The sequence below is a fragment of the Onychostoma macrolepis genome, chromosome 12 (genome assembly GCF_012432095.1).
Source record: "Onychostoma macrolepis isolate SWU-2019 chromosome 12, ASM1243209v1, whole genome shotgun sequence".
NCBI classification, from domain to species: Eukaryota; Metazoa; Chordata; class Actinopteri; order Cypriniformes; family Cyprinidae; genus Onychostoma; species Onychostoma macrolepis.
The window spans coordinates 15,189,335-15,215,584 of record NC_081166.1 but is presented as its reverse complement, the minus strand read 5'-3'; the positions used below and the strand labels follow the sequence as shown (position 1 = coordinate 15,215,584).

Here is a 26,250-nt window from a genome sequence, read left to right as displayed (position 1 = left end):
TACATTAGCACATATAAAACCTATTTTGTCAGTTTTGTAAACACTGTAATTTTGTAAACATAGTAGCCTAGCCTGTTTGTTGGTCATCGAGTGACCTCTAGTTGCAGGATGGAGATAAGACACCAATTTTATTATCTGTTATTTTCCTCTTTTTCCTCCAGTTAAAACAATAAATATCATATCAGGGCTGTACGTTAACTCTTTTGCATGTAGCACTGGTGCTACAGACATTGGATGTTTTTACATTAATGTTCTTTACAGGGCACACAAAATGAGAACCTTATGGTTTTCAGACAAATATTTTCTTTATTTGGAAAAAAAGCCCAAAAATTATTAATAAAAACAAAAGCAAAAACAAAACAGGTATGCTGTACTTGTAGGGCTGCTCAGAGATTTTGGTCCATATTGACATGATAGCATCACGCAGTTGCTGCAGATTTGTCGGCTGCACATCCATGATGCAAATCTCCCGTTCCACCACATCCCAAAGGTGCTCTATTGGATTGAGATCTGGTGACTGTGGAGGCCATTTGAGTATAGTGAACTAATTGTCATGTTCAAGAAACCAGTCTGAGATGATTTGAGCTTTGTGACACGGTGCATTATCCTGCTGGAAGTAGCCATCAGAAGATGGGTACACTGTAGTCACAAAGGGATGGACATGGTCAGCAACAATACTCACCCTGCTAAAAAAAACAATAGAAGCCCAAAAGAAACCATCACAGAAATTCTAATGGTTTCCATTAAAATACCATTATAAACCATTAGCTTTTTCCAGTAAAACCATTACAAAATTCCTTTTTGTAGTGTGTTTTGGGCATTTTTCCAATAGGATTTAACATTCCACCGATAGAATCCATCACATACCAGTAGACACCATTATAGTTCCCTTTAAAACCAATACAATTCCCATTATAACCATTAAAACCATTACATTTTCTATTGTGTTTTGGGCAGGGTTCTATTGTTTTTTTTCAGCAGGGCAAGCAGGCTGTGGTGTTTAAACGATGCTCAGTTGGTACTAAGGGTCCCAAAGTGTGCCAAGAAAATATCCCCCACACCATTACACCACCACCACCAGCCTGAACCGTTGAGACAAGGCAGGATGGATCCATGCTTTCATGTTCTTTACGCCAAATTCTGACCCTACCATCTGAATGTCGGAGCAGAAATAGAGACTCATCAGACCAGGCAATGTTTTTCCAATCTTCTATTGTCCAATTTTGGTGAGCCTGTGCGAACTGTAGCCTCCGTTTCCTTTTCTTAGCTGACAGGAGCGGCACCCGGTGTGGTCTTCTGCTGCTGTAGCCCATCTGCTTCAGGGTTCGACGTGTTGTGCGTTCAAATATGATATTCTGCATACCTTGGTTGTAACGAGTGGTTATTTGAGTTACTGTTGCCTTTCTATCATCTCTAACCTGTCCGCCCATTCTCCTCTGACCTCTGACATCAACAAGGCATTTTCGTCCACACAACTGCTGCTCACTGGATAATTTATCTTTTTCAGACCATTCTCTGTAAACCCTAGAGATGGTTGTGCGTGAAAATCCCAGTAGATCAGCAGTTTTTGTCAATACTCAGACCAGCCCGTCTGGCACCAACAACCATTCCACGTTCAAAGTCACTTAAATCCCCATTCTGAAGCTCGGTTTGTACTTCAGCAAGTCGTCTTCACCACATCTAGATGCCTAATTGCATTGAGTTGCTGCCATGTGATTACCAAGCAATTGAACAGGTGTACCTAATAAAGTGGCCGGTGAGTGTATATCAATAAAACTAATAATGATTATGGTTATTATTTTACATAAAAACATTAAACAAAATAAGGAATATTACTTGTATTAAAACTATTACACTATAATATATAAAACTGAGTATTTAAGAATAAATATAATAATAAATATAGCTGCAAGAAAAAGAAAATTTTTTACACTTCTCTACACTGAAGAAAAACTTAAGGATTTGCAAATGTTAACCTCAAAGTTAATTATTTTTACTCGTTATTTTGTGAGCAATAACGAGTAATTTCTGCCAGAGGGCGCCCTCGTGCAGAAACTCCACTAGTGAGACTCACTTCCAGGAAATCCCTTATATGGACAAAGACATTCAGCTTTCGCTGTTTATGTAGCCTAGTAGCTGCATAACATGCAGATAGACGTTTTACTGATGAAACATGAAGAAAATAAACAATGATTGCGACAATATATGTGACCCTGGACCACAAAACCAGTCTTAAGTCGCTGGGGTATATTTGTAGCAATAGCCAAAAATACATTGTATGGGTCAAAATTATCAATTTTTCTTTTATGCCAAAAATAATTCAGATATTAAGTAAAGATCATGTTCCATGAAGATATTTTGTAAATTTCTTACCGTAAATATATCAAAACTTCATTTTTGATTAGTAAAATGCATTGCTAAGAACTTAATTTGGACAACTTTAAAGGCGATTTTCTGAATATTTAGATTTTTTTGCACCCTCAGATTCCAGATTTTCAAATAATTGTATCTCGGCCAAATATTGTCAGATCCTAACAAACAGATGATGTATAAATCTCAATTTTGAAAAATTGACACATAAGACACATTTGTGGTCCAGGGTCACATATGGTTTTATCTGTGTTCTTCAATCCATCTCGGGTATTTTTATATGTTTTATACGTATTTTTATAAGTATGTTTAAAATGCAATGCTAATCGACATATTTTTAATCGACCTTTATCACTGTATAGAATAATATGAAGTGGCATGATTTCTGCCTCATTCTGTTTAATGAAACCATGTCAGATACAATATACTTTTGTTGGACAACAGGTTTGTAATCTTTTCTTTGTGTTTTAATGGTAACCAATTAGCAAGGTAGGCTAACATGCAAAGCCAGTTAGCCCTACTTAACAATCAAATTAATTCAGCATATGAATGTATTGTATTGCCATGTGGACTCTGATTGGACGGTTGAGAGGTACTCATGTTTATGTAATGATTTGTTTGAATTAAGATATCTCCAAATACAATCTTACTAGTTCTTTATGAGGTTGAAGATATCTCCAAATGAACAGGGAGTGGTAGTTATTCTGTTTTTGATATCATCTTTTAATTTCTGACTAGTAATTATTGCGATAGTGACTAGTATCAATTTAAATATTACTAGTAAGCATTCATTAGATCCTAGTCCAAATGGCTACAGTAGAATTCAATTAAAAAGTTTACTAGTAAAATAAAAAATCTGGTAACACTTTAGAATAGGGAACACTAATTCACCATTAACTATGACTTTCCCCTCAATAAATTCTTTATTTATAATATCTTTATTTTAATTCTTTTATTTAAATTAATAGTTAGTAAGGCAGGTATGTAGAATAAGGTCATGTAGAATAAGGCATTAATATTTGCTTAATAACTACTAATAAATGGCTAATATTCTAGTAACATGCATGCTAATAAGCAACTAATTAAGAGACCCTAAAATAAAGTGTTACCAAAAATCTTACTAGTAACATTTCGAATAAGTACTTGTATCTAATAAATGTGTACTAGTATCTATTTAATAGGTACTAGTATCTAATGAATGAGTACTAGTATCTAATAAATAAGTAGTTGTTACAGGACTGACGAGACGTGAGACGTGCGGATCCATATGCAAGCTTTTAATGAGCAGAGACTTGGTCATAACAGGCAGGGTCGAACAGTGGCAAACAAGTATAACATGGGCGAGACAAAGAGTAAACAAAGACAAGCCTGGGTCGACGATTGGCGAACAGTATCAAAAGGGCTTGACAAGAGAGGTAATCCAAGACATAAGCGAGAGTCCAGGCAGGGGAAAACACAATTCGAAAAAGGCAAGACTAGGGAAACTAACAAGGCCCTGAAGGGCAGCGATAATGCATACAATACTCGGCAGAAAGGGGGAGAAAGTCCAAGGCTTATAAAAAGTGTCTGATTGGATACAGCTGTGTGCCTGTGATCAGGTGAGCGTGTGATTAGTGAGATGGCTGATGGGAAATGCAGTCCATTGTGATGTGTGGTGTGAAAGTCAATATGATGGCAGGGCGACCTCTTGTGGCAGTCGGACAGAAGAGCAGGCCCAGGATTAGTAACACTAGTATTCAAAAAATAAGTACTAGTATCTAATGGATACATACTAGTATCTAATAATAAGTACTAGTATCTAATGAATAAGTACTAGTGTCTATTTAATAGGTACTATCTAATGAATGAGTACTAGTATCTAAAAAATACATACTAGTACCTAATGAATAACTACTAGTACATAAAAATTAAGTACTAGTCACTAGTGGAATACTTACTAGTCAAAACTGAATAGTTGATATCTCAATGGTGGATCCCCATAGAAGTCGATGGCAAATTTAAAATTTGTTAAATATAATAGTTACTAGTCACCATTGAGATAGGTACTAGTATCTAATGAATAAGTACTAGTATCTAATGAATAAATACTAGTATCTAATGAATAAGTACTAGTATCTAATGAATAAGTACTAGTATCTAATGAATAAATACTAGTATCTAATGAATAAGTACTAGTATCTAATGAATAAGTACTAGTATCTAATGAATACATACTAGTATCTAATGAATAAGTACTACTATCTGATGAATAAGTACTAGTATCTAATGAATAAATACTAGTATCTAATGAATAAGTACTAGTATCTAATGAATAAGTACTAGTATCTAATGAATACATACTAGTATCTAATGAATAAGTACTACTATCTGATGAATAAGTACTAGTATCTAATGAATAAATACTAGTATCTAATGAATAAGTACTAGTACTTAATGGAAAATATACTAGTATTTAAAAGTACCAGTAAGGTTAAATTAGATACTAGTGCGTTTTATAGATTAAATGTTAAAACGGCTTGCCATAGGGCAATAAAGCTCATTCTCATTCCCGTTTTATTTGTTAAAAAAATCTAGACTCTCCTTACGGGCACGAGACCTGACCTATAGGATTGGGCAAACAGACTGTCAAGTGGTATAACCAATCAAATCCTCTCTTTTAGCCGGGAGGGCGGGACATTTAGTGGAACTTGAAGCCGCTGCTCAATAAAACGGTATATGTTCTTCATTGTTTTTGTACATAACTTATATTATCCGTCTTTGTGAATATGGTAATTGCATATTTGCTGTTATAATTATCATATCTTACCAAACGATTTTGCCTCTTGTAGACGCTAATAAAACCGATAGTGTCCAGAATGGAGCACAGGGAACGGAGAGAAACAACACCGATGTTCATGACAAGGTTTGTTGTGACATTATTCATTTTCGTTTGTTACGCTGGGTGGTACTGATGGTGCACAATAAATACATAATGCCAACAACCACTACAATTATTGTTACTACTGTAAATCCATAGTAAATTAATATGAAATCTCAATTAAACCGTCTTAAAAGCCTTCTTAATCTTTTCAAAATCCAAATCCATTTTTTTTATTACATTTATTATAATTATATGGTTTTCTGAACCTATAACCTAGATACATTTTCACAAGTTCAAGCTCTTCTAAATACGATTAAATAATAATATATATTTTTTTTAAACTGCTAGCAAACTGATATTACATTATTAAAATGATTACAGAAATAGATATTATTATAATAATACTTATATAATGATAATTCTAATAATAAATAATTACTCAACTAGAATACCAAATATTAGTACTGTAGGTTAAAAAAAAAAAAGATTTCATTCATAATGATTCTTCTCTCTTTGAAGAGAATTTTAAGAAAAGTTGTCATGACGGTGATGCCGCTGCTGTAACAAGACTGTTTACCACCTTTGCTTGGTTTAGACTTGGGTCACAGATGAGAAAGCCACTTCACACAAGTAAGTAGATCCACGGGATAAAAAGCAAACTGTGTCATTATTTCTTCTGCATGGTTCATCCTTATTTCACTGTCAGAAAGGCTGCTGCTGCTCTCACATCTATTCACATGATCACCATCTTCACATTTGTCTTCAGTTCCCTGAAGTGTGACCTTCCCCTAAAGCAGGGGGTGTCAAACTCATTTTAGGTTGATGGTCGGATCGGATAAAATGTCCCCTTGTGTGGGCCGAATTGTTAAACATTAGTTTGCTCACAGTTGCATTAATATTAACCTTACCCTGCAAACTACAATATAATTTACAGGAAAACTAGGAAAACTGTTTTTCCCCCAAAAGATGATGCAAGCTTATTATAAAGGTGTGCAGTATTGACAAAAACAGCAATATGGCTACCCACTGCAGGTGTGTGTTCACAGTGTGTGTGTATTCACTACTGTGTGCACTTGGATGGGTTAAATGCAGAGCACAAATTCGAGTATGGGTCACCATACTTGGCCACACGTCACTTCACTTTCAATTATAAATAATGATAATTAAACCATATTTTTCTTTTTTTTTTTCTTTTTTTGATTTCTTGCATTTTTTATATATATATATTATGGACTCTCAAGATTTGTGAGTTATATGTCATCTCGCACATCATTAAAACAACAATTATGATATTACAGTAGAAAACATCGCACACCCTAAGCTTATTTACTTTTTCCATCCCAAGCTTCAGTGCATCTCATATTGTCATTTAATATTGTACACTTTTACCACAAAATTGGGTTCCAATAAACCCAAACTCGTAGGCGTTGACCTCACAGAACAAATACCTTTCTTTCCATTTGTTCTGAAGTACAGTATCTGCATTTACAGGTTAAATTTCTTCTACTGGACATGTTTAAAATCACAAGTATAGCCTAACTCGTCACACAAGCATTAGTTAAGCCTACAATGCAGCTAACATCACTTATGTTCCGCTTTAAATTAAAAATAAAATATTGCAATGAATACACTTTATGTAATTTTCAAAATAATACATTTATTTAATATTATCATTCAAATCATAATGTGGACTGGATTTTTGGGCCGTATTAGTTCTGTGTGTTTGACACCCCTGCTCCAAAGATTCTAGATTTAGCACCTTTAGTCCTGTTCAGTTTGTTCACAATTTCTGTTCCTAAATGGTTGTCAATTATTTGTCTAACTCCGGTCCTGGAGAGTTCAGCTCCAGCCCCAATTAAAACGCACCTGCTTGTAGCTTTCTAGTAACTCTTCAGACCTTGATTAGCTTGATCAGGTGTGTTTTATTAGGGTTGAAGCAAAACTCTGCGGGGCCACCCCTGATCTTCTATGCAACGGAAAATAAATACTTTTGGGACTTTTATTTTGAAATGTGGATGTCGCTGTTGTTTACTGTTTCTCACTACTCGCGTGTGACAAGGTTCAGATGAATCAAGTTTGCGCTGAATCAACAACACCTGCGCGTGAATTAACCGAATCACTCTTTACACTAATGTGCCTATAACAGCTAAAATGGGAATATTATACAAAGATCTGAGTGCGTTTTCGAGATATCTGTTGTGCAAATCTAGACTGTTTCAGTCAAGTTAACTTGACTAAAGAGCATGTCAATGTGAAGAGCTGACGGTCAATGAACTGAGTCGTGTCGTTGTTTCATTTTCGCAAGCTGTTTAGTCAATAATAATGTCACTCGTGGAGTCTGACGAAAACACTCCGCTTCTCAAAGGCGATGTTACAAGGTACGTTTTAATAATTGTATTTGTAATGTCGCAGTCTGGCAGGGCAGATCTCGTTTTCTGTTCTGAAATGATGTCTGAATTGAAATCTTTAGCTCGAGCAATCTAACAATGTTGCCTGTGTGTTATGTCACAAGGGCATTTCTGTCACTAATGCACAACATGATGATAAGTTCAAAATAGATTAAATCATGCCCGTGTGAAACCGAGTGAAGATATGAATGTTATATTAATCATGAGCTCCTGTCATAATGCACACAAAACATGCATAATGCATGAAGTCCTTGTGTAATTAAATGTATACCTATTAAGTGTAAACAATCAATAGCTATGGTTATTTATATATCCGTGAATGTTAATAAATTGTGTCTTTTCTTCTGTAAGTGGTGGGGATGCAGACAGAAGCCGCTGGAGGTCCATCAGGGTCATGTACTTCACCATGTTCCTTAGCAGCGTTGGTAAGAAACCTGTTCTTACTCTCTCACACCCATATTCCTGCTTTGACTGTGTTACTGATCAGATTGCAGTAAACGCTGTTGTGCAGATGTATAGTGTCTGGTTCAATGAACAAACATGCATGTGTTCATTTTAAAGCTGAAAACGTGCTGTAACCGGCAAGATGTTTGCGTAATATCAGGACACGGTGTGTTTAATTGTACATTGTGCAGTGTAATCCAACATTTTATGCCTTTTAAACCTCATTAAAAAAAAAAAAATGGTAAAACAAGAAGGAATCTCTCTGTACAGCTGTTGCAATTACAATCGATGGATAAGTTAATGTTAGTTGCATTGTTTGTATAATACAAATTACATGCGCGTAATATGTGTCACTGACTGTATTGTTTTTTTTCTTAGGTTTTACGATTGTCATCACTTCCATATGGCCCTATCTGAAGAAAGTAAGTGTATTTGCATTTACAGGCACTATATTACATAATACTCAGGCTATACATTTTGTAAGTTGATGCATTTCTTGGGAGTCAAACTCATGACCTTGGTGTTTCCAGCAACATGTTCTACTGCTTGATTTACAGAAACTAAGTGTATTCTATGCAGCTGAGATTTGGGTGAAGTGAATGTTCATTAGTATGGCAGTTTTATAAATTCTGTGCAGAGTATGATTCCCTGAGCTAAGCTTATTATACAAACTGGAAGTGAAACAGGGAAGTAGGTATATGTGCATCTTATTTCTAAGAAAGTGTGCCAAAGATTAAACGCATCAACTGAAACCTGTTGAATTTTTAGATTTAGTGATTTTCCCTTGAGACCCTGAGAATGTTAAATGTGGAGGTTTCAATTCTGTGAGGGGGAAAATTATTATTTTTATATATATTTATTTAAATTTTATTTTTTCAGATAATCATACAAATTTTAATATTACACAAAGATATTGCAAGTAAATACAAAATGCTGTCTTTAGATGATTTCATTTATTAAGGGAAAAAAAGCTGTCCAAACCTACCTGTCCCTACGTGAAAAATTAATTGCTCCCTCCTGTTAAATCATGAAAGAACTGTGATTAACCACATTATTTTAGAAAGCAGAGTTAAATTTCACTAGCCACACCCAGGCCTGATTACTGCCAGACCTGTTGAATCAAGAAATCACTTAAAAAGAACCTGTCTGACAAAGTGAAGCATGCTTGAAGAGCAACATATCATGCCGCGATCTAAAGAAATTCAAGAACAGATGAGAAACAAAATAGCTGACATGTATCAGTCTGGAAAGGGTTATAAAGTCATTTCTAAGGCTTTGGGACTCCAGCGAACCACGGTCAGAGCCATTATCCACAAATGGAGAAAACTTGGAACAGTGGTGAACCTTCCCAGGAGTGGCCGGCCTACCAAAATTACTCGCACAGAGCACAACGATGACTCAGGAGGTCATAAAAGAACCCAGAACAACATCTAAAGAACTGCAGGCCTCAATTAAGGTCAGTGTTCCTGATTCAACAATAAGAGACCGGGCAAAAACAGCATCCATGGGAGAGTTCCAAGGCAAAAGCCACTGCTGACCAAAAAGAACACAAAGGCTCGTCTCACATTTGCCAAAAAATATCTTGATTATCCCCAAGACTTTTGGGAAAACATTCTGTGGACTGATGAGACAAAAGTTTAACTTTTTGGAAGGTGTGTGTCCCGTTACATCTGGTGTAAAACCAACACAGCATTTCATAAAAAGAACATCATACCAACAGTCAAACATGGTGGTGGTAGTGTGATGGTCTGAGGCTGCTTTGCAGCTTCAGGACCTGGATGACTTGCCATAGTTGATGGAAACATGAATTCTGCGCATGATCAGAAAATCCTGAAGGAGAATGTCCAGCTGTCAGTTTGTGACCTCAAGCACATTTGGGTCATGCAGCAGGACAATGACCCCAAACTCACCAGCAAGTCCACCTCTGAAAGGCTCAAAACAAACCAAATTAAGGTTTTGGAGTGGAAAAGTCAAAGTCTGGACTTAAATCTGATTGAGATGCTGTGGCATGATGTTAAACAGTCCATTCATGCTGGAAAACAGTCCAATTAACAAAACAATTCTTCTTTGCAAAACAATTCTGCAAAGAAGAGTGGGCCAAAATTCATCCACAGCGACGTGAGACTCACTGCCAGTTATCACATGCTTGATTGCAGTTGTTGCAAAGGGTGGCACAACCGGTTATTAGGGGGCAATTACCTTTTCACGTAGTGCCAGGCAGGTTTGGACAGCTTTTTTCCCTTAATAAATGAAATCATTATTTCAAAACTGCATTTTGTATTTACTCAGGTTATCTTTGTGTAATATTAAAATTTGTTTGATCTGAATCATTCAAGTGTAAAAAATAAAAACAGGAAGGGAGCAAAGACTTTTTCACAGCATTGTAGATAAGACCTGAGATCCGCTTTTTAAATGTGTCCTTTATGTGACCATGCCGAAGTGTGTGCAGTTAGAGTTAGGTATATTTAGGGCACTACACATACTTTTTGTTTTTTAAATGTTATGTTATTTAAAAATATATAGTCCTGTTGAGCGCACATTTTTTTTTTTTTCGTGCTTGCTCTGTTGACTGAAGGCAGTTGCACTGTAATTTCTCAAGCCCTGTTACTCTGTGACTATCTTGTAAATCCATTTGTCATGCTCTGTTTCTTTTTTTTAGATTGATGAAAGTGCAGATGCCAGTTTCTTGGGATGGGTGGTTGCTGCATATAGTTTGGGTCAGATGGTGGCCTCACCCCTCTTTGGACTGTGGTCCAATCACAGGCCTCGACGAGAGCCTCTAGTCTGCTCTCTACTCATCAACATCTCTGCTAACATTTACTACGCCTATGTCTACCTACCTCCCTCACACAACAATATTCACATGCTTTTGTCTCGTATATTTGTGGGCATTGGAGCAGGTAAACTTATATACACATCTCACACAGATTATTTTTTTAGAGAAAGAAATTAATACTTTTCTTTCAGTCGCGCATTAAATTGATCAAAAGTGACAGTAAAGACATTTTATTACGTTACAAAGATCTATTTCAAGTCATTGCTGCTCTTTTTAGTCTTCGTATTCATTAAAGAATCCTGTATTGTGGTTTCCACAAAAATAAATCCGCACATTGATTTCTGAAGGACCATGCGACTTTGAAGACTGAAGTAATGGCTGCTGAAAATTCAGCTTTGCTATCACAGGAATAAGCTACATATTAAAATGGAAAACATTTTACATTTTAATACTATTTTACAATATTAACATTGTTACTTTTTTGATCAAATAACTGCAGCCTAGGTGAGCAGAGTAGAGACTTCTTTCAGAAGAAAAATCTCACTACCTCAAACTTTAATTTTTTTTTATTTTTAAAGATGTATATACTTTAAGAAAATGCTACTATAATTAGCTATCCAATATAATTTAAAATTCAAGTGTTTTTTACAAAACTTAATCAAATGCTGATGCAAATATTATTTTACCTATTCATTTAATTATTATTCTAACAGTTATTATCAAGTACAAGGTAAAGTGTTTTATATGCATTAAGTTCCTTTATCCTGTCCTGTAGGTAATGTAGCAGTTGTGAGGTCCTATGTGGCTGGTGCCACTTCCCTGAAGGAAAGAACCAGTGCAATGGCTAACATGAGCGCCAGTCAAGCTCTCGGCTTCATACTTGGCCCAGGTTTGTGTGAAGGCAATAAAAACATGTTTTTTGCAGAACGCATTTGAAGTGAAAACGGTCTGTAAGAACAGTAATTGTTCCCGGCTTTTGTTTGATAGTGTCTTTTTAATAACTTAATAGGACTCATTAACTTCAAAAGGTGTTGATTGCGTTAATTTCTTAGCCCTGCAGGCTGCTTTGTCATTCATTGGAGAGACTGGCGTCAGTGTGAATGTCATCCAGCTTCAGGTTAATATGTACACTGCTCCAGCGCTGTTGGCAGCCTGCTTCGGGATCACTAACATTCTGCTGGTTATATTTGTCCTGAGGTAATGATTTAACCGCAGTATTTATAGCATTCAGGTTTGACTTAATGCTTGCATTATTTGACTGTACTTGAATTAAGCAATGCATAGATTTGAAAATGTTTTACATTTTTTATTTAGGGAGCACTGTGTGGATGACCATGGAAATCATATCCATGCAATTAACTACACCTCAGAAGGTAAGATTTATTTTATAATTTTAAATACTTAAGCAGTGTACTGTTGCGTTACAGTGGTGTCACTATATAGTCTACTTCATGTAATGATTCAAAACCACATTTTACAGTGTTTTTGTCTTTCTGCTTTTAGAGCAAGTAGATGTGGCTCCTGAGGTAGAAGGTGGTATTGACCATATCGCAGTGTTCACATCTAATGTCCTCTTCTTCGTCATTCTCTTCATTTTTGCTGTGTTTGAAACGTAAGTGGTGATACTTTAATCTAAACTCATTTCTAAAGGCTAATTACTGCGTATTCATGTGTAAATTTTCCCTTCAGTATATCTACTCCTCTATCAATGGACATGTTTGCATGGACAAGGAGAGAAGCTGTTTTGTACAATGGTATCATATTAGCTGCCATTGGCTTTCAGTCCATCTTCGTCTTCCTGCTGGTAAAAGTTGCCTCAGCACGGTAAAAAATGTTTAAGATTTTGGTTATAGGAATTTTTTTTTTTTTTTTTACAATAATTGCTGTTTCTCTATTACAATCTCATGTATCTTAACTGTTTTGAAGAACCTTGAACATTTAGACCTGCTTTGTTACTTCAGTTTGACACATCTCAAGCTTATGGTATATAACCTCTTACAAGGAGTCATTTTAGGAAATCTTTGTGTTGCTTGGGGGGGGGGTTTTCTTTCTTTTTTTTTTTTTTTTTGAAAACATTACTTCCTTATTGCTCTTACAGGCTGACTGATGGTTGTCTTTTTTTTTTTTTTTCTCTTCTCTTCAGGATAGGAGATCGGCCACTGATGCTTGGAGGCTTGATTCTGATATTTGCGGGTTTCTTTATCTTGTTGCCATGGGGAAATCAATATCCTAAAATACAGTGGGCAGGTAAGGTATCCGAATAACTCTGTAAAGCTGGTTTCCAAATTACTTTATTTTAAAAATGGCAATATACACTACTGTAGAAAAAGGGTTTTAAAGAGAACTTTTTTTTTTTTTTTCTACAAGGATACATAAAAAAAAAAAAAAAAAAATCTGAAGTGACTGTAAAATGACACTTTATTTTACAGTGTCTTTGTTACATGTTATATTTATTTACTACAGTAATAACGGTAAATTATGCATGATAACATGCAACTAACCCTAAACCTAACCACATGGTATGTTTAAAAAAAAAAAATGTAATATTACTCTGTACTTCAATGTATAGTAACATTGTGCACCATAACTAGTGCACCTTAAAATAAAGTGTAACCAAGATTTCTATTTCAGTTAAATGCTTTTCATTCATCCCAGTTTCTGTAAAAATGTCAAGCATCATGAATGTTTTCAACATTGATGAGAACTGTTTCTTGAGCACCAATCAGCATATTAAAAAGATCTTGTGACACTGAAGACTGGAGTAATAATGGCTGCTGAAAATTCAGCTTTTCTATCATAAGTATAAATAACATTTTAAATGTATTCCAATAGAAAAGTAATGCATTTACTTACTGCATTTTTAATGAAATAAATGCATCCTTGGTGAGCATAAACTCTTCTAAAAACAAAACCTCACACTTTTGGATGCGACTGTACAGTATTTTAGTTTAAATGCGTATATTAAACAAATTATCCCCCATAAACAGACATTCAGAATAACACTATGCCAGCTATACGACCTTCACCCACTCCACCTTCAAACACTTCTCTGGAGCCCACTGGATGCCCGTCTGAACAAGTCTGGTGCTTGTTTACCCCTGTAATTCATCTAGCACAGTACATTACCTCTGACATCCTGATTGGAGTGGGCTATCCAACATGCAACGTAATGTCCTACACTTTATACTCAAAGATAGTAGGCACCAAACCACAGGTAAAACACTTCTTTTGAAACTTCAAATCTCAGATTAAAGTAACATGATGATTAAAGTTAATGTTTATTCTCTTTCCCCAATTATGTGTGAACTCAGGGGGTTTACATGGGCTGGCTGACCGCATCAGGAAGTGGTGCGCGGACCCTTGGGCCCGTGTTTGTCTCTCACGTCTACACCATCCTGGGACCCCGATGGGCCTTCAGTATCATATGTGGCATAGTACTAGCTGCAATTATTCTCCTCGGTGCTATGTACAAACGATTTAACGCCTTCTCCATACGCCACAGAAGAATAGAAGACTAATGTCGTGACTGATAGGTGCCTCCAACTACTACTAAAGGACAGTTCAGAGAAGTGGGCCTGACTTAAAGACGGAAAACTTTATTTTAATAGATAACTGTATAAATAGTGGAGCTTTTCAAGCATAATCATGATTCTAAAAAGGCTTAAGTAGTTGTCAAATTTTTTTATATTTTCTATAATGTTGAACTACTTCCCTTGTTAACTAAACTGTGAATTTAACCACTATTGTAGCAGCATGACATGGCTTGAGACCATATAAAATTGAACAGTGAACTCTAAAAAGTCTCATGTGAACCGCAGTATTAATGATTGGCAGCTCAATGGGTTATGAAGCATCGCAGATTGAGGCCTAAGTACTGTGCATAATGGATTATGATCGTTTCTGTTTCAATAATCTATTTTAATAACTTGAATTTCTGGCGTTGTAAAGCATTAACAAATGTGCCAGGTGATTTATTTAAATCTGCATTGATGGGACAGGCTTGAAACGGATGTTGAAGTTTCTTTCTCTTTAATAACACTAAGCTTAAAATGTACACTAGGTGCTGAGCATCACTTTACCTTGGCTGTATCCATAAGCACTGGTGATTTATCAACTTCCAAATGCTTCTGTCTTGTTTAAGCACACATTCTAAAGCACAATTTCTTGAGAACTGGCAATAAATTGTTCCTTTGTTTTTAAAAAAAGTGAAGTATGACATGCTTTCCAGCTTTATTGTTCCTGTTTCTTTAAATTAAATATTTAACAAGAAATCTGTTTTTTTTTTTTTTTGTAAATTTCAAACATGACATCTATTCCAGTAATACAGTAGTTGTATTCAAAGATTTTGTCCACAGATCACTGTTTGAGCCACATAAGCTGGAACAAAGCTTCTTTGAAACATTACTCCAGGATGAGCTTGTGACAAAAACAAGATGCAAGACAACTTTGGCCACATCCTTATATAGATGTAGGTTTAACACCAGTTAGCCGTTTCACAGTTTGTGATCATGATGCAATTTTCAGCAGCCACAAATGCATTCTGTAATGCACTGTGAGCGAGATCATGTAACTCTTCTTCTCCTCCTCTTGTTCTTAGTTGTGGATTTGCCAGCAATGTGTTTTAACAGGCCTGGTGCACCATGGCTACCTGGCACAATCTTTCTGTTGGCAAAATGTGTAAGAGAATTGTATTAATGTTAAATTGACTTGAAAAGCCAGTTTGTATGAGTGCAGAAATCATCATATTAAGTGTATTCCAGTAGAAACATGTTACTACAGGTTTGTCAGTATAGCATATTGACTGATTATTCTGAAAAACTTTTTTTTTTTTTTTTTTAACAATTAGTTTAGAATTTTTATCATTTTGTTTTTGTCATTTGTATTTATTTTTTAGGTCCTTAACATCAATATAGTTTTACATTTTTTATTTCAGTTTTAGTTATTTTAGTACATTTAGAATAAATGAAGAAATGCTGCCTTGGGAACTAATGGAAAAGTAATCTTTAAAATATTTTTTTCAGTAATTGTTTATTTTAATTCAAGTAACACTTTTTTTTTTGTTTGTTTTAGTTTAGTTAACTATAATAACCCTGGTTTATACTCACCGTTTATTGTGTTTCTTAGGACAAGCTCTAAGTTTGTGTTTTTGGCTGCCACAGTTGAAACAGCCAGTTCGGCTCTGACCACAAGGGTGATCAGGGAGAGCACAGTGACCACATGAGGAACAATGACGCCATGCTGGAGAGAGAATAAGAGCAGAAAGAAAGTGGTAAGGGAACAAGAAATAAACACATTAGGAAACATCAGTTTAAATGAATTCAAATTTGCTTACAAGGCTTCACACATCGTCCACATTCATCACAGTGCCTCCATTCTCGCCCATCCTGTGAGATAAATAGGGAAATGTCAGTTAATCTACTCCTATTCCCTACACTGACTAAGACATAAGCGTTTACCTTAGATGGACATGCATCACACTTTGGGCAGTGTTTGTTTCCTGCTGACACATACCTCTCACAAACACTGCAAAATCTGAGAAGGATTGATAAAATAGTTGTAAATGATAAACCACCTTAAAGCAGTTTATAACAGCATTTATAGCTATTTACGTTAAAAAATAAAATGATTAAATGCATGTTTAATCCTATGCAATCAATCTTCATTTTTGTTTTTTTAAATAAATTGGTTCTCTCTCAAAACTTTTTTTTTTTTTAACTACAAAAATAAAATAATGGCATGTGTTTTGATAGTCATTGCTTATTTGTAATGTTTGGTAACTATTTTAAAAACAATGCATTTTTTAGACTTTTTTTTTTTTTAAGGCATCTCTTCCAAATCAAAAACTCAGAATGCATTATTTTTGTGCACCTGTAACCTTCATCCTCTGGTAGAATGATATCTTTGGGGCTCAGATTGGTGAAAAGTCGAACAGGTGACTGCTTACGGCCTGTCTTTCCGTGTTTGTATAGAAGGTGGTTATCATAATCAACCTGAGAATGAAGAATAACACAAGTCTATAATACCCTGTAAATGCATTATTATATTTATTAACATGTTTATAACACAATATTCCTATAATACCTGGTAATCCAGCATAGAGAAGGAGGGAAAACACTCCAGGATACGGGACTCGAAGAAGTACGGGAAGATCCAGATCATTGGTATCTGACCTGCATCGCTTACTAAAAATCAACAACAACAGATAAGAATGGTAACAGATTATGAAGTGTCTTATTTGTTTTTAACACTTGCTCACCCTCATGCCATTCCAAACCTGTATGACTTTATTTCTTCCATGTAATATAAAAGGAGAAATTCTGTGAAATTGTCCTGGTCTCTCCTTTCAATGTAATTACAATAAATAGGGGGAAACTGAGGGCTTCAAGTTTCAAGTATGCAAATACCATAAAAGTAATTTGAAGCCATGTGATGGCTTTGTGTGATTTTACTTTCATCTTCCACTGAAGAAAAAAAGCCAAATCGAAGTTGAGCAGATAATGGCAGAATTTTGGTAAACTGTTGAAAACTGAGCATTCATTAATGCATTTTGTTTTGAAAGAAGTTGTTGCAAAAAAAAAAAAGAAAAAAAAAAGGGAAATCAAAATAAGTCATGCATGCCGTTCCTCATACCATTATTCAGATTTTTCCAGGTGACTGACATCTGAGAGAAACTGTTGGCTAGTGGCTTCACTAGGCCTCCGAATGGGGGGTCTGTTATCATGACTACCTTGGCTCCTCCCTCCTCACGCAGAAAGCCTTGAAAAAATGTGACCGCTTCCTGCAAAACAGCGTTTCATGACTTATCAGAATGTATTACAGTTGACCACATTTGACGTCAAAGGAGGTTTGTTTTTTACCTCATCATCAAAAAAGTGATGGTTGAACATATTATAGCGACAGAACTCATCCTGCCCGTAAAACTGGTAGTACCTAAGAGGGCAGAAAAACAAAGAGGTTGATAGTTGCAAAATGCATGCCATACAAGTGTCAACATGCATTTCAGAACAGCTAAATAAAAACCACAATCTGCTGTCATTTCCAAACCCTGCAGCAGGTCAACAAGTCTGGAATTGAGCAGACATAATCCTGTCAGTTATAAAAATGTGCACACACGCATATGCATATGCAGCAGGCTTTGGCTTGTTAAAGGGGGCTACACACATTTTTTAACACATTCCACAGACAAACACAGAAGTGCTTGCAGGAGGACGACAACCACACGCTTTCACTACTTCTTTATCAGTCTCTTAGGTGAGTCGTTTTATTACTTGTTTTATTGGATATTATTTCAGTACCAAAGAACACAACTAATTTACATTCTCATTACAATAAAAGTAGTATCCAACTTTTTAAAGCACTTCAAGACTTGATAATGTGCTAATGTTCATAAGCTATATGTGTAGGCAGCTCAAAAGTACGATTACGATTAAAATGTTCAGTTCCTTGCTTTGGGCTATGCAGATATAAATGCAGCTTTTGCCATTCAGTGTGTTCTAGTAAAGGCTTGCTATGACATTTTATGCATTAGCAAGAAGTCAGAAGGAACTTGTTTGGATGTCCTCTGAGAAAACCAGCTAATTTTGTACTTTTTCCATTCCATGCATTAGATTTTGCAGCTGTAAATAATGACACAATTATGATCACTAAAAACTACTCAAGTGATGTTTATGATGTTTCTGCACATCAACTCCCATTAGCTCAGAGGAGACTTGGAGAGATGGCAGAGGAAAACTTTTGTCCTTTATCAGAGGAAATAAGTTCCTTCTGTCTGGTTACCGAGGCTCGTTCAGGGACACAAGTTACCCAACCCTTCCCACGCTCTCCAAAACTGATCAGGAGAACTGGAGCCAACTCTCCAAAACCCGCAGAGGTAATGACAGATTTTCTAACCTGCCAGACAAATAAAAGATAAGAATGTGAAATATACTGTAGGAATATTGTTGTTAAGGATGAACATGTGCTCAATGAAAAACAAGTTTAAGACTTTCACTAACGTTCAAAAATTTTTTTTTTTATTTTTTTTGTTTTTTTTTCTTATGTTTAAGAATTCATTTTTTGAAGTCTTATGCTCACCATGTATCACTGTGTACAAGTATCAGTGAAAACAAAATATCAAACTAAATTAAAATGGAAAACAGTTCAAATTGTAATAACATTTCACAATATAATTATGTTATTTCTGTGATGCCAAAGCTGAATTTTCAGCAGCCATTACTTCAGTCTTCAGTGTCACATGATCCTTTAGAAATCACTCCAATATGCTGATTTGGTGCTCAAGAAACATCTCTTATTATTACCAGTGGTAATAAAAGCTGTGCTGCTTAATATTTTTGTGGGCAAATATACAAATATACAAGTGATAACATCTTTAGGGTTCTTTGGTGAATAGAAAGTTCAAAAGAACAGCATTTATTTTTGATCAATTAAATGCACCCTTGGTGAATAAACATACTAATTTATTAATTTATATTAAAAAAAAATCTTACTGATCCCAAACCTTTAAGTGGTAGTGTGCAGTAATAAATAATTCAAATATATTGTGTAAACAGCTGCCAGTCTGGTTGGATGACTTGAAGAAGGAGAGGAAAAGAACAGAGTCCCATCTGGAATCTATTAAAAAGCGGCAAGCAAACCTGAATGTAAGCGAAACCCTGCAGGGAATTTGATTTGATGGTGAAAAGTGATCTTTATGACTGGTGGCTGGCATGGAGGGCTTGATCAGAAGCAGGAAAAAAATTCTTATCTCTGATGAATCATTCAAAATAAGACCAGGAAAGTATACTGAATGTCTGGCTGACAGCTAACTATTATAAATGTTAAATAACTAATGAATCATACATCTCTGCTGAAGACGAGTTCAGAGGCGATGAAGCAGCGAGTACAGGAGTGCTTTGAGGAACTACATATGGCTCTGCAGCAGGATGAGAAGGCTGTTCTGGACATGATAGAGCAAGACCGCTGGGAGACCAGCAGTAAAATAAACCGAATTCTTCAAGACTGGAATCAACACCTCAGTCTCCTGCAGAAACACATCAGTGCTATTCAATCAGCTCAACAGAGCCCAGCGGAATCCATGAAGCAGGTAACCATCCAAGATGAAACATGCATTTCATGTCGTTGACCAAATGTATGGAATAACATATATTCTCTTCTGCATGTTCTCTGCTTTCAGCCGTTTCCTGAGGATTTTACGTAAGGCCATATTTTTCATATTTCATGAACAGTGGATTTTGTGATTGGTCCTTAGTACAAATACTTACAGATAACTTAACTATGTTTCAGAACAACATGCCTTTCCATGTTCTTTTCGATAGCAAACATGCTGTACGTTTAATTCCAATGTATCTTCAACTAGATTGACTAGCTGTCGTAAGAAACTGGACCCAGCAGAAGAGGCGATAAAAATGAATGAAGAAAGGATCCATAAGCTCATGAAGGTTCTTAGGAACATCTCAAAAGATCTGAAAGCCCAGCTCCAACGAAAGAGCCTGCTGCTGGGTACAAAACACTATCAGCCCCTAAAACCCATAGATCAAGTTAATGCAAAATATATTCTATAAATACAGGTGCTGGTCATATAAATAGAATATCATCAAAAAGTTGATTTATTTCACTAATTCCATTCAAAAAGTGAAACTTGTATATTATATTCATTCATTACACACAGACTGATATATTTGAAATGTTTATTTCTTTTAATTTTGATGATTAGAGCTTACAGCTCATGAAAGTCAAAAATCAGTATCTCAAAATATTAGAATATTTAAATTTGAGTTTGACTAAATGACCATCCCTACAGTATAAATTCTGGGTATCTCTTGTTCTTTGAAACCACAATAATGGAGAAGACTGCTGACTTGGCAATGATCCAGAAGACGAACATTGACGCCCTCCACAAAGAGGGTAAGCCACAGAGGGTCATTTCTGAAAGGTGTGGCTGTTTACAGAGTGCTGTATCAAAGCATATTAAATGCAAAGTTGACTGGAAGGAAGAATTTGGGTAGGAAAAGGTGCACAAGCAACAGGGATGACCGCAAGCTTGAGAATACAGTCAAGCAAAGCCGATTCAAACACTTGGGAGGGCTTCACAAGGAGAGAACTGAAGCTGGAGTCAGTGCATCAAGAGTCACCACGCCAGACGCCTTCAGGAAAAGGGCTACCAAGCCACTTCTGAACCAGAGACAACGCCAGAAGCATCTTACCTGGGCTGTGGAGAAAAGAACTGGACTGTTGCTCAGTGGTCCAAAGTCCTCTTTTCAGATGAAAGTAAATTTTACATTTCATTTGGAAATCAAGGTCCCAGAGTCTGAAGGAAGAGTGAGAGGCACAGAATCCATGTTGCTTGAAGTCCAGTGTGACGTTTCCACAGTCTGTGATGATTTGGGCTGCCATGTCATCTGCTGGTGTTGGTCCACTGTGTTTTCTGATGTCCACAGTCAACGCAGCCATCTACCAGGACATTTTAGAGCACTTCATGCTTCCTTCTGTTGACAAGCTTTATGGAGATGCTGATTTCATTTTCCAGCAGGACTTGGCACCTGCCCACACTGCCAAAGGTACCAAAAGCTGGTTCAATGACCATAGTGTTACTGTGCTTGATTGGCCAGCAAACTCGCCTGACCTGAACCCCATAGAGAATTTATGGGGTATTGTCAAGAGGAAGATGAGAGACACCAGACCCAACAATGCAGATCAGCTGAAGGCCACTATCAGAGCAACCTGGGCTCTCATAACACCTGAGGAGTGCCACAGACTGATCGACTCCATGCCACGCATTGCTGCAATAATTCAGGCAAAAGGAGCCCCAACAAAGTATTGAGTGCTGTACATGCTCATACTTTTCATGTTCATACTTTTCAGTTGGCCAAGATTTCTAAAAATCCTTTCTTTGTATTGGTCTTAAGTAATATTCTAATATTTTGAGATACTGATTTTTGACTTTCATGAGCTGTAAGCTCTAATCATCAAAATTAAAAGAAATAAACATTTGAAATATATCAGTCTGTGTGTAATGAATGAATATAATATACAAGTTTCACTTTTTGAATGGAATTAGTGAAATAAATCAACTTTTTGATGATATTCTAATTATATGACCAGCACCTGTAGATATTTAGATTATTAAAATAGACCTATCATGTGCGTGTGTATATATACTGTTCAAAAGTTTGGGGTCAGTAAGATATTTTTTTTTTAAATAAAGAAATTAATACTTTATTTAGCAAGGACACATTAAACTGACCAAAAGTGACAGTAAGGGCATTTATAATTTTACACGATTTCTATTTCAAATAAATGATAAATTCTGTTCTTTCAATTTATCAAAGAATGTTGAAAAAATAAAATAAAATAATAAAATATATATATATATATATATATATATATATATATATATATATATATATACATTTCCTCCCAGAATTGTTAATTAAAAATATTGTAATATAATTAAGAACATTTCCATCACAGAAATAAAATACATTTTCAAATATATTACAATTGTTATTTTAAATTGTAATATTTTAAGTTTTCAAAAAAAAAAAAAAAGAGAAAATCATACTGATCTAAAACTGTTGAATGGTAGTGTATACCCTGCATACTATATTTAAAATATATATATAATTTATGTGTCTGCATACATTTTTAGACTGTATTATATATTCCATATATCATACTGTATGGAAAGGATTAGCTAATGTTCAGAATATGCTTTATGTAAATCAGATGTTTCTGAATATTCTTGCATTTCATCTTGACAGATTCCTTTAATGTGGTGATTGACAAACAGACCTGTCACAAACAGATCAAGGTGACTTCAGAAGGACGCGGCCTGTACCTTTCCTCAGAGGACCGCTGCATTCCCAACGAGCCTCTAAGGTTTGATCAGTTATACTGCGCCTTGGGCTCTGTTGCTATTACATCTGGGCAGCACTACTGGGAGGTAGATGTGCACTGCTGTCCGTCATGGGCTGTGGGCGTGGCTTATGGCAGCCTACAGAGGACAGGACGGGACAAAGCTGCCAAACTTGGACGGAACAGGTGCTCGTGGAGTCTTGAGTTTCAGAACGGGCATCTCTTGGCCTGGCACAACGATCGACATGTGGCACTACCCGTCACAGCAGCTCGGGCAGCACCAAACAGAGTAGGGGTGTTTGTAAAGTATCAGAAGGGCCGTCTGGTGTTTTATGACGCTGAGACTATGAGAACGCTACAGGAGTTTTCAGCAGTGCAAACAGCTGTGTTTGAAAGAGCACATCATCAGTTTACTGAGCCTCTCTACCCAGCCTTCAGCTTTTTTTCACCCAAAGACAAAGGCCATCATCGTATGGAAATATGCGATCTCAGTCTTTAATTATTATTAGCAATAATAAAGTTAATAAACAATATTTATTTCAAGCAGAAATCTTTTGTAACATTGTTTTAGAACATTACTGACACGTTTGATCTATTTAGGAAGTCTTTACTGAATAAGTGTTAATTTCTTTAAAAAGACTAAATTTTTGAACGGTAATGTATATTATAGTTCTTATGAGCTTTATTAACAGTTATTAATAGTGCAAGCATATAATATATAGGCCTATGTCTTGTACCAAAAAAGCAAAGGTTATCAAAGTAAACTGGAGGAACACTCTACTCTTCTACCTTACGCAAAACAATGTAAAAATAGAGTAGTATATAATAAAATATATACTAATAAATAAATAAATATATAAATTCCACATAACATAAAATACACAGTATGGTGCACCCTATTAACAGAATTTAATTCTGTCTATGTGGCTATTTAACCTTGTATTTGCAAAGAATTATGGGTAACACTTTATTTTAAGGTGTCCTTGTTACACGTTACATGGACTTACTATTATAATAACAATAAATGATGCATAATTACATTCAAGTAACCCTAAACCAAACCCTAATCCTAACCATATAGTAAATACATGTAGTTAATTAATATTACTCAGTAGTTAAATGTATAATTACACTGTAACAAGGACACCTTAAAACAAAGTGTAACCAAATTATGTTGTATTGCGTTTACCTGTAATCAATATCCAGCAATAAACTCTTCATTGTCGGACTCTTGTCCTCCATATTCCGTAACTTAATCACCTCATGTAATCTGTGAATGTGTACAAGAGAATCTTCAATTATAAAGTTTAAATGTGGAGATATGTTATCGATTGTACATTACATTGGATATTTTGCTAATTTTACTGGCAGGAAAACAACTGCACACACTAAGATTTTTAAAATATAGAAATTTGCATAGCAGTAACTGCTTATACTTACCGTGGTGTCCCAACACAGAGAATTTTCTGGAAGCCTAAGCCCGAGAGCATATCCAGGAGGAAATGACAGCTCCGATCCGCAAACAGATATTGTGCGTTACTCTTCTTGTTATCTAGAGGACACAGAAGTAGACTGGGCCTTTTCAGTCGCTGCACTGTGATGTCCTGAGAAAGTGCCTTGTGTTTCGCATGATTCGCCCATTCTCCAGGAAGAATCAGCAGCTGACAGTCCACACAGAACCTTCTCTGCTCCAGCGGGAGAGAAACAAACTCTCTAAATCTGTAAAAGAAACAAACGTACACATGTCGTAGTATCTCTGGTACTATTTTTCAGTTTCAATCTGTTTTGGTTTCGGTTTCCAGTCATTTCCTCTTTCCATAAACAAACATGCCAGTATCTTATTTGATGAGTGTTTTTAGTTTTTAAAATAAAAGTTATTTACCTAGAGCTGCATTCCTGATGACTGAAAAGAGGCATCTTTGAGCGGTTCTGTTCTTCTCTGGCAAGCATCCTTGCCTCAGATATCTGAAGCATAAATTAAATGCAAGTGAATGAAAAACTAGTATTCATACATATGTTTTTTGTCTTCTTTGATTATGTCTTACAAGCTTGTGTTCAGCTGTCATGTTTTATCTTATTATATTCACCCTATAAAGCTTACAGTATCATATTTGGTACATAGGTTTCTAAACATTGCTGAAAAACCTGATGTACACAATGTAGTGTCTCTTCCATTTCCTGATTGATATTTCTATGTTTCCATTAAAAAAAAAAAAAAAAAGACTTTTATAACTTTAATACTTTCATAACTTTAGATTTGTATAAGGGTCAAAGTAATTTAAATGTCCACATCAAATTGTTTTTACAAAAGTGGTTTTATATACATAGAAAGCACATTAAATGCAAGTAAAGTGTCTACTTTTAAGATTTATTTTGGGAGAATAAAATGTCAAAATGTGGGTGAAATAATGTTCCATTGTCATTCAGTGTAAAACTTATATTTATGTAAAAATTAAAACAACATACTTATTCTGACCTGTATGTATTAAAGTATATAAAAGAATAAATGAGCATACTAAATTTTATTGCATTGTAAATGAGTAAAAAATTCTTGCTGACAAATGGCCAAAATGGGATAGTGGCATAGTTTAAAAATGCAAAATTACAAGTAGTATCTGAGGTAAAATTAATTAGTCTTTTAAAATGTCATGAACTGATTCTTGTGGTAAATATGCCTGACAAGATTGTTACAATGAATTATATTTTAGTGGCTGTTTTCTGTAAATCATGTAAGGTAAAAATGTAGTATATGATATTTATTTTTTGCGCAGAAAAAAAAAACCCATTTAATTAAACAGGACACTTTCTAATGTATTGAAAAACAACAATTCAAAGCTGTGTTACACTTATTGTTTTGATGCTTGAAAACCCTCTTTCGTCTTTGACCCAATAACTTATTTCAGGCTTTACAGGATTTAATATATATTCGTCTTATTTTATTCTAACTTAAGTTTGCTTCTACAGTTCTTAGTATTTCATGAAAGAACCTTTGAAAAGTAAAACAGGTACATTAAAACTGGTACAATAATAATGTTAGTCCTACTTAACCTTTTCGTCTGCCCACTGAAAAAAGTTGCAGTCTTTTCTGTCCCGACAAGCAGAACACGCGTAAAATCTCCTTCCTTTCTCCTCTCCATTGCCAGTTTTCTCGAACAACAGAGCTGGTCCTGGGAAAAGCACGTATCTATGATTACATATGGTATTAATTACATTTTAGAATAAGAAAACTGACGCGACACCAGTGAAAATACAATTGATCTCATACCATGTGGACACCGCGGTGCCGTTGTGTCCCTTTCATTCTGAATAATCACTTCTATTCCGCCACTATCCACGGCATCATCCAGTGTTTCACGCATATTTGCCATAAACCTTACATGTGAGAATCAAAACAACACTCGCACGCTTGACAGGACGCCGCCATAGTAGACATCTAAATGTGTCGCACACATATGACGTCTCGCATCGACGCCCAAACGCAGTTTTGTTTTTTTCTTAGTTTTTCTTTTATTATTTTATCCACTTCTTTTTTGTGAGTT

At 35.5% G+C, this 26,250-nt stretch overlaps 3 protein-coding genes across 6 annotated transcripts; 2 read left to right on the top strand and 1 right to left on the bottom strand.

The window, feature by feature from the left end:
- Positions 1 to 5,198: 5,198 nt before the first annotated feature.
- Positions 5,199 to 15,106, top strand: mfsd8 (major facilitator superfamily domain containing 8). 2 transcript variants are annotated; one of them, XM_058793653.1, is made up of 12 exons: positions 5,199 to 5,272; positions 7,990 to 8,063; positions 8,461 to 8,504; positions 10,742 to 10,982; positions 11,634 to 11,747; positions 11,911 to 12,055; positions 12,173 to 12,231; positions 12,362 to 12,470; positions 12,548 to 12,682; positions 13,002 to 13,105; positions 13,846 to 14,072; positions 14,170 to 15,106. In XM_058793653.1, the coding sequence occupies exons 1-12, from the start codon at positions 5,226 to 5,228 to the stop codon at positions 14,374 to 14,376; spliced, it is 1,506 nt and encodes a 501-aa protein (XP_058649636.1). In that variant the 5' UTR covers positions 5,199 to 5,225; the 3' UTR covers positions 14,377 to 15,106. The 2 variants fall into 2 exon arrangements, with proteins under 2 accessions (XP_058649636.1, XP_058649635.1); XM_058793652.1 differs by lacking the exon at positions 5,199 to 5,272 and adding an exon at positions 7,241 to 7,608 and having other exon boundaries at positions 14,170 to 15,101.
- Positions 14,871 to 26,162, bottom strand: zcchc4 (zinc finger, CCHC domain containing 4). Of its 2 annotated transcripts, none has more exons than XM_058793655.1 (13): positions 25,977 to 26,162; positions 25,760 to 25,895; positions 24,594 to 24,676; positions 24,152 to 24,430; positions 23,901 to 23,981; positions 17,716 to 17,788; positions 17,489 to 17,636; positions 16,940 to 17,040; positions 16,727 to 16,848; positions 16,315 to 16,390; positions 16,191 to 16,242; positions 15,964 to 16,096; positions 14,871 to 15,520 (listed from the first exon to the last, which is right to left on the bottom strand). In XM_058793655.1, exons 3-13 carry the CDS (start codon positions 24,659 to 24,661, stop codon positions 15,421 to 15,423), a joined length of 1,233 nt encoding a protein of 410 aa, XP_058649638.1. In that variant the 5' UTR covers positions 24,662 to 24,676; positions 25,760 to 25,895; positions 25,977 to 26,162; the 3' UTR covers positions 14,871 to 15,420. The 2 variants fall into 2 exon arrangements, with proteins under 2 accessions (XP_058649638.1, XP_058649637.1); XM_058793654.1 differs by having other exon boundaries at positions 25,760 to 25,878.
- On the top strand, positions 17,795 to 23,894 carry si:dkey-219e21.4 (tripartite motif-containing protein 14). 2 transcript variants are annotated; one of them, XM_058793657.1, is made up of 7 exons: positions 17,795 to 18,109; positions 18,556 to 18,728; positions 19,408 to 19,497; positions 19,710 to 19,940; positions 20,031 to 20,050; positions 20,214 to 20,356; positions 22,618 to 23,894. In XM_058793657.1, exons 2-7 carry the CDS (start codon positions 18,576 to 18,578, stop codon positions 23,208 to 23,210), a joined length of 1,230 nt encoding a protein of 409 aa, XP_058649640.1. In that variant the 5' UTR covers positions 17,795 to 18,109; positions 18,556 to 18,575; the 3' UTR covers positions 23,211 to 23,894. The 2 variants fall into 2 exon arrangements, with proteins under 2 accessions (XP_058649640.1, XP_058649639.1); XM_058793656.1 differs by having other exon boundaries at positions 17,795 to 18,728.
- Positions 26,163 to 26,250: the final 88 nt, after the last annotated feature.

Bases quoted from the DNA above. Each gene is read 5' to 3' on its own strand.
- mfsd8 (XM_058793652.1), top strand. From the start codon at position 7,553: ATGTCACTCGTGGAGTCTGACGAAAACACTCCGCTTCTCAAAGGCGAT. The intron at 12,232-12,361 runs GTAAGATTTATT...TTCTGCTTTTAG, and splicing joins AATTAACTACACCTCAGAAG to AGCAAGTAGATGTGGCTCCT. The intron at 14,073-14,169 runs GTAAAACACTTC...GTGTGAACTCAG, and splicing joins TAGTAGGCACCAAACCACAG to GGGGTTTACATGGGCTGGCT.
- si:dkey-219e21.4 (XM_058793656.1), top strand. From the start codon at position 18,495: ATGATCACTAAAAACTACTCAAGTGATGTTTATGATGTTTCTGCACAT. The intron at 19,941-20,030 runs GTAACCATCCAA...CTCTGCTTTCAG, and splicing joins CAGCGGAATCCATGAAGCAG to CCGTTTCCTGAGGATTTTAC. The intron at 20,357-22,617 runs GTACAAAACACT...TCATCTTGACAG, and splicing joins ACGAAAGAGCCTGCTGCTGG to ATTCCTTTAATGTGGTGATT.
- zcchc4 (XM_058793654.1), bottom strand. From the start codon at position 26,079: ATGGCAAATATGCGTGAAACACTGGATGATGCCGTGGATAGTGGCGGA. The intron at 16,391-16,726 runs GTGCACAAAAAT...AATCCTTCTCAG, and splicing joins CCAGAGGATGAAGGTTACAG to ATTTTGCAGTGTTTGTGAGA. The intron at 16,097-16,190 runs GTAAGCAAATTT...TTCTCTCTCCAG, and splicing joins TGGACGATGTGTGAAGCCTT to CATGGCGTCATTGTTCCTCA.